This window comes from Morone saxatilis, unplaced genomic scaffold (genome assembly GCF_004916995.1).
Source record: "Morone saxatilis isolate NCDOM2014 unplaced genomic scaffold, NCSU_SB_2.0 Contig17, whole genome shotgun sequence".
NCBI lineage: Eukaryota > Metazoa > Chordata > Actinopteri > Moronidae > Morone > Morone saxatilis.
The window spans coordinates 28,091,107-28,099,051 of record NW_023339729.1 but is presented as its reverse complement, the minus strand read 5'-3'; the positions used below and the strand labels follow the sequence as shown (position 1 = coordinate 28,099,051).

Genomic DNA, 7,945 nt, shown 5'->3' with positions numbered 1-7,945 from the left:
AAGTAAAAGAAAAAGAAGAGAAAGATCCATGATCAGATAATACAAACACAAATGAGAAATGATCATGTTTCTGTAGACTTTTTCTGTTTTCATGTAAAAATTCAGATTTCTGTCAGACCTGGTGAGATCCTTCTTTAATTCTATATATATATATATATGTAATTAATCTTAATTTGATTAAAAGAATGACACTACTTTAAAAATGTTGTATTGCAATTGAACACAAATTAAGGGGTCATGAATACTGACGGCTGTAATGAGTGAGTGATCTTCGCCTTTCTTACCTTCGAAGTGTCGGAATCTGTTGCTTTGTAGCCCGTTTCCATAAAGTACTTGAGGTTATCACTCAGGTGGCTTTTCCCCTGCTTCTTCCTGAACTCCTCTACAATGGACACCAAAGAAGAAGAGCAAGAAGCTATAACAGATGTTGTAATACAGCAAACACCAGAGGGCTACTAGTACTGCAATTACATCAAGTATTAATACTGTTGAACAGACACAGCATATTGCTCCATAAACATAAGCTACCAGTTGTTTATTCCAATGACAGTATGGTCAAGATCTACATTTACACTAAAATTTAATGCAGAAAGTAAACCAGGGCTACACACTGTAGTACAACACAAATAACATATGGGAATTCTGCTTTAGGATGCATTTTCCTCTGGAAGCTGACTCTGCGCAGAGCTACGAGCCGACTCACCCACTGCAGACTTGATCCTCTTGTCTTTGACCGTAGCTTTGCTCTTGCCGGGGCCCAGGCGACCCTGCAGCCGTTTGACCTGCTTGGTGACTCCCTGCCGTTTGGTGCTCACCAAATCCATCACCGAGGCCGAGCTCGGCGTCTGCTGCTTCTTCTTCTTCACTTTACTGTTATCTGGCGAGGTGCACAGGACGCAGACAAACCAAATTTACGCTGCTAAAAAGGCAACACATTGCTCTATGTGCGTGAGTAAACGATTGGCCAATTCACTTCAACTTTTGTGACGAAAGTGTTGATTTTAATACAGTTTAGTGTGGTAGTATATAGACTGTCCTTTTTAAACAAGTGCATATAATCACCATCATTGTTAAATATAAAAATAAGCACACTGTATACATGCAGATACTGTACATAAACACCCAAATTATGTATATAAAGTAATCTATTACAAAAGCTATTGAGTACTTATTGCAGCACTCTTTGTACTGCTGCTGTTTAACTTGTATATAGACACTGACTCATTGTTCATTGTTGATTTATATATAGTTTACACTCACTTGTGTGCACATAATAATGGTTTATATTTGTCTTTGTCTATTTATATCTTACTGAAAATTGTTCTTCCTTGTATGTGTGCACAAACCTGACTATAAAGCAGATTCTGATTAAATTCTGACTAAAATATATAACCGTATGTTTTGGTGACTTTAACTTCACAAATGGTAAATTAGTTTAATTTTTCTCTGCTAACAAATAATACCTAGACATCTCTTAAATATCTTAAACAAGCCTTAATTTGAGTTCTTCAACTTGTGCTGGGCATTTATCATCATTTCTGAATGACAAGATGAGCCACAACCACAGATAATGAAGTCCTAAAAAAACAAAATGAGAGTTAAATCGGCAGTTTCCCATTTCAAGACAGCAGCAGCGAGTAACCACACCTGTTATTCCCAAACTATAACAATGGAACAACTTATAATCACTAACATTTGTCGGGACTGAAGTGAAAGTGTCCTGTGCTCATGTTAGCCGAGCAGCTAGAGAGCTCAAAGTTCAGACAGACCTTTAAGATGGTCGCTGAGCAGCTCCAGTCCTCTCCTCACCAACGCTGCAGACATCCTGACCCACAGTCTGCTCAGTTACATACAAAGACAACGCTACGTCGACGACAACCTGCCTCTACTGAACAGTCCTGAGAGACAGCAACGTGTGAGACTGTCAACATCCGCTACACTACCCGTGTGCTCCGTTTGAAAAGCGACCGGCTGGAAAAAGAAGTCGGAGATGAGTGAAGTTCCGCCTTCTCGCTCTCAGCCAACTTTTAACAACTGGTGCTGCTACTACTATAAATGATACAACAACAACAATTACTACTACTACTACTAATAATAATAATAATAATAATAAATTAAATTAGATTCAATCGGCATAATTTGTATGTATATTAAATGTAGAGCACACATGTTCTGCACGTTAAGTTGTAAGTTATATGTTATATTTTAGTTGTATTTTATATTAAATAAATACATATATTTTTTTATTATTATGTTCTTACTCTTCTACTTGTGTGTTACCTCAGGTGTGTTTGTACTGTACATATGGTAATGAACCTCTTGACTCTCGAATAATTTACCGAAAGCAGCAAATTAGTAGGTTACATCAACAAAAGTGATACAAATAAATAAATAAAATAACATAGCCTAAATAAAAGGCTAACAACGGAACAAATATTATGATATACATAAATAAAAAATGAAAAATAATAAATGGATTGCAGCTTTAAGATGAATATCAGCCACTGTATTATACCAGGGCAAAAAAAGTGCATGTGCAGTAAGTGAAAACCTCTGGGATAAGAAACACTGAAATAACATGTTATGTATTATTGTAATGTGTTACTGATTTAAACATGAGTTTAAATAGCCTACCAAAAGTGCCTAAAATGGTTGCTCGTTACAGAGTAATCACATTACTTCAACGCGTCACCGCCTCCATTCACTTGCAGCTGTTGCACTGTACAGTGGGGGCGTGTTGATTATTGCTCTCTCTCTCTCCACCATGTCCTTGCTATCTCCACACTCCCAACCTTTGGCACAGCATTAGTTAGATCTGTTGCAGTAAACGTTGTAGCCTGCTGTCTATCTCTCCAAAAAAGTAACCATGGCGCTCCAAGCGAGAGCCCTGCTCACCTCCAATTGGCTTTCGGAGGCTTTGAAGGTCCAGGGGAAAATGCGCATCTTGGACACTTCTTGGTATTTGCCTAAACTGCGGCGCAACGCCAAGAGCGAGTTCAAGAAGAGGCACATCCCGGGTGCAGCTTTCTTTGACATAGACCAATGTTGTGATAAAACCTCTCCTCTAGACCACATGCTGCCGTCGGAGAAGATTTTTGCAGATTATGTCGGAAATTTGGGAATAGAGAGCGATACGCACGTCGTGGTGTACGACGCCAGCGAGTTCGGCGCCTTCTCTGGGCCCCGTGTGTGGTGGATGTTTCGGGTGTTCGGGCACAGCGCGGTCTCGTTGCTGAATGGGGGGCTCAGGAACTGGGAACTGGAGGGTCGACCGATGAGCGACCACTACGTCAGACCAACACCGACCGAGTTTAAGGCCTCCCTGAACCGCTCCTGGATCAAAACCTATGAGGATATCCTGGATAACCTGGACACCAAAAAGTTCCAGGTGGTGGACGCCAGGCCTGCAGGCAGGTTCAAAGGACTGGACCCTGAACCCAGAGACAGTGAGTAGTCTGCAAGTTGCAACCCAGTCCGTGTGATGATGGTGCGGCTCTGTTTAGGTCTCTTGCAACTTGGAGTTAAGCATGAAGGCAAACTGAAAGCAGTGGAGCAGATATAATCACTATGCATGTTGTTTCAAAAACAAATTTCAGAAAGATTTAGACTGCTAAAAACAAGGACAACAACACTGAACAGGTAAACTACTTTGTAGGTGAACAAAGTAAGATAGATGTCTATATAATTGCTCTCTCTATATAGATGTCTGTAACATTTAGATACACAGGAAGATTGTTGAAATTAAAACTAAAGGTCACCTTTAGTTCACCTTTTCTAACAACAGGGTATTCCTCTTTCAGAATAATATTTTCAATTTATCTTTTTAGTGAAGTAAATCGAGCACCGAAATTCAATTTCTGCTTGTTCCTCTTTTTCTTAGTAGTGTCTTAAAAACGCATTTTTGATCTGCAGACCGTTTGCTACAGACTACAAGATAATAAGAATTAAGAATAAAGAATTTGACCCAGATGAGTCAGAGACTACCTCTGTTCCTGGTACTACGAACTCTTTGGGACAAAATCACCGATGATGATGATGATGATTAGGATGAATTAAGAAATTAGGTTTATTTCTCTCATCACTGTTGCAAAAGAATTTGAGCATGGCACTGGATTGAGTCATGGTTTTGAGTTTTGATTCACAGTCGTACTGAATGAAATGACAGAAAAAAAATGCTGAGTAGAGTTTTCTAAAAAGCAAAGGTTGTCTTTATGATGAGTCATACAGACCAAGCTGACTTGCTAAACAGCTTCTACTATGTTTCTTGTAAGTAACATATTGGCACTCAGATTTACATGAAATCTATTAATGCAGAGAAGTGATTACAACAACATTTTTATTATATGGAAAATTTTTTTGCATCATATGAATCTTAACCCTTATTGATTGCATCACGTTTAACATGTATTTAAGCCTCACTGATCTGACATTGTTCATTCATTGATCAGATCATCAATCTGTTGGTTTTTGTTGCATATCAACATGACAGCAGCTGGATTGATAGTAAATCAATATGTTTGGCCTTTGATTTAATGGAAACCGGTGGACTCTGGGGTCACAATTACTAGTGCTTGACAACCTGGAAAAACAATTCAAATCAATGTCATATTAATGGGGACATTTGAGATCATGGCACATGCAAAATCACATATTAAAAAATTAATATTCGAACAAACCATGAAATGAAAGCTTTAACACATGTAAAACAAAAGTTCAGTAGCTCATTTGGAGCCGTAATAAATATTGAGCTACAAATTCAAATAACATTGCTATTGTAAATATTCAAAAACACCCCCAAACCACATATTTTGCTATTTATTCATTTTTTTTCATAAACTACTGTAAGCGCTCAATGACTGACCTACCAATGTAGTGAACCTGACACATTAGGTGCTTGACCAACATGTTACTGTGACAGTAAACTAAAATAAACACACTTCTTCATCCTATTGTCCGTCTGCTATTCCGTGCTGTCTATGGAAAACAGATGGATTATATTCATTAACAACACAAACAAATAGAGATGTAACTATTGTACCTCATAACAAAATCAAATCAAAAACATGCTTGTCTTCATTCTTTGACAGTATGGGTTCAGCATGGCACAAACATGTAGTGGAAAAACCACAATGGTCCACTGAGTCCAGGACTTCCTTGTATGCAGGCTTTTTGCAGAGTTTACTCTGGACAAACACACAGGCAGGCAGGCATGCAGCAGCCTGAGCTTAAATCACTGAACAACGCAAACACATAAGGAGAGTGAGTGTACAGGACATGCTCTCATAACTATGCATTTTATATCTGACCCATACGCTCTCTCACACACACACACACACACACACACACACTGCAGAAGGAAAGTAGCAGATAGAGTGAATGGTCCAGAATTTAGATATTGTCCACCCTTATGTCGATCTTTACAGATAGCAGTCTGTATTCAGTGATAAGACGCCCATAGTACGTGCCTTATCTTATTCTATACACTTCTCACTGCCACACACACACACATACATATCTGCATACATGTACATACACACAATAATACACAGAGAAAAGCTTTGATGTGCTGTTAAGAGTGCCCATTCACAGGTGAAAATCCATTCGTGAAAGCAGTGTCAGCACTGAACTTCGACCTTAGGCAAACTGTTGTGATTAAAAGTAGATGTTTTCTGTGCAGTGCATAGTTTAGGGAAGTATCAGAAGGACTAGTATTCCCCTTTTTGTCAAATAAAGTTAACGATTTTGCAGCATAAATCTACATTCATCACTTTGGTGTAGAAATGTCCATTTTTGTTAGAGCTGTCTAGCACAGTCAAAAAAAGGATAATTCTCACAGTTGCGGCTTGGGATCAAACCTCAATACTCTGTTGGTACCAACTATTTGTCCATAGCATTAAAAAACATAAGATATTTACACATGTAATATATAATGTATTTTATTTAGATAAAGTTCTTGCTGGAACTTTTTCTTTTTTGTTAAATGCTTATATTGCTCAAAGTAGAGTATTGAAAAACTATTGTACTGGTACTAAAACTCAACCAAATATTGGTGATCATATTAAAACATTTTAAACAATGATACGCCCTAATCGCTATGTGTATATATTATATATAAGACGATGGAGTAATACATAAACAACACATGTGCTGTCGGCCCCAATAACAATGTGCATCTCACCCACCCGACAATGTTTGAGAATCACTGTCTTAGTCATAAAAGATTTTGGGAGAAAACTTTGCTCTATCAGCCTGATGTCTCCATCTTCTCTTTCCTGTAGCCCAGATTTGACAGACTCGATCCCTTTAACAGCTGACATAGTTTTGTTTATGATCACGATGATGGTTTTATCCCATTCCACTGGTTAAATAATGTTGAGTTGTCGATAGTAGAGTGCAGCTGGAATGATGTTTGACGCTTCTTGCGCCCTCTGACCTCTTAGTCTGTCTGATGCATGCAGCGCTTAACTATGGGGAGTGGAGAGAACAACAAACACACCATAACACTGGCCGCAACTATCCTGGCTTGGTAGAAAAAGAAGGTGTTACTAATAGCAGTAATAATGACTGTATTCTGTTGATGTATCCCAGCATGCACAACACCAGGACACATAGAGTACAGGTACAACCAGTTGAAATGAGATCGAAGAGAGTGAATTAGATGTCAATTAAGGACGGTGTTTACACATGATTTTGCTGACTGAAATGCTCAAAACATCCTGCTTAGCAAAGAAGAACAGTGGGAATTTTTTGAATTTTTATCAGTTCCTTTTTCACTTCATGATTGTTTTTTAGCTGCAGCTTACTGTATGCTACCTGCCCAGGACCAAACAGCAGACAGACAAAGTCACCAGCTGGTGAACATCATGGAACATTTGGTAAACAGCCAGATGTTTTTTTGTTTTTTTTTTCAAAAAAGAAAAAGAACCTAAAAAAATCCAAATAAAAAGAAAGTTAATACTTAAATTTGACTTACTTGTGAGGTGGGCACAAACACAACTCCAAATGAATGCTAACGTTTCTCCGGGTCTGCTCACTGTGTAAATAAGACACCGTCTGCTAACATGTTAGCACACATTCATTTTTTAATGTGATAATATGTCAATGTTGTTTTTGCATTTTTTTTGTTGTTGTTGTCCCCCACAAAAATGCAATTAATGCCGATTTAACACCGCTACAAACTAAGGTTTAAAGATGCCATTAAGTTAAATTACCACTTAAGAAAATAAATCCTATACAAAATTTGCTTCTTCAAAATCCTATCTGGTGCAGGGTTGTTTTATTGTACTGTGTTGCTAATTAATTGTGAATAAAGATTAAGTGGTATAAATGATAACACAAATCTTACTCTCATTCTCTCTTTCTGACTGACAGACACAGAGCCAGGCCACATCCCTGGCTCCATCAGCGTGCCCTTCCACTCCTTCCTGTCCCAGTCGGGTCACTTTCTGCCCAAGGAGCAACTGAAGGCTCTGTTCGCCCGGGCTGGCGTGGACCTCAGCCGGCCTATTTGTGTTTTGTGTGGCTCAGCCGTGACGGCGTGTCATGTGGCGCTGGCGGCCCACGAGTGCGGCCACCCGGGTGTGTCTGTGTATGATGGCGGGTGGTCGGAGTGGTACACCCGTGCTGTGCCTGAGCATGTCATATCTGAAGGACGAGGGAAACATTTGTGATTGGTTCACAGGAAGGGTGGTTGATGGGTTGAGACTGGATCAAACTGGTACTGGATGATGTTCTTTGCTTGTTTTTGTGTGCTAAAGTTTAAAAGAATAGTTTGACATTTTGGGAACTTGCTTATACCGTATTTTGCTTTCTTAGCAAGTAGGGCTGGGTATTGTTAAGAACCTCACGATTCGATTCGATTTTGATTCTTTAGGTCACAATTCGATTCGATATCGATTTGATTCGATATTGATTTAAATGCTTCGATATCGATTCAGTAATAAGT

General features: G+C 38.9%; 2 protein-coding genes across 2 annotated transcripts in view; one reads left to right on the top strand and one right to left on the bottom strand.

Moving 5' to 3' along the window:
* rps19bp1 (ribosomal protein S19 binding protein 1) overlaps window positions 1-1,973 on the bottom strand; it is a 2,624-nt gene extending 651 nt beyond the window's left edge. The window contains exons 1-3 of the mRNA XM_035660168.1: window positions 1,770-1,973; window positions 704-877; window positions 285-382 (exon numbers count right to left, since the gene is read on the bottom strand). Of these exons, the coding sequence (XP_035516061.1) occupies window positions 285-382; window positions 704-877; window positions 1,770-1,824 (327 nt within the window). The 5' untranslated portion in view covers window positions 1,825-1,973. The remainder of the gene's footprint in view (window positions 1-284; window positions 383-703; window positions 878-1,769) is intronic.
* Window positions 1,974-2,744: 771 nt separating this feature from the next.
* LOC118327514 (3-mercaptopyruvate sulfurtransferase-like) lies at window positions 2,745-7,939 on the top strand. The gene is made up of 2 exons (XM_035660893.1): window positions 2,745-3,446; window positions 7,372-7,939. Exons 1-2 carry the CDS (start codon window positions 2,867-2,869, stop codon window positions 7,668-7,670), a joined length of 879 nt encoding a protein of 292 aa, XP_035516786.1. The 5' UTR covers window positions 2,745-2,866; the 3' UTR covers window positions 7,671-7,939.
* Window positions 7,940-7,945: the final 6 nt, after the last annotated feature.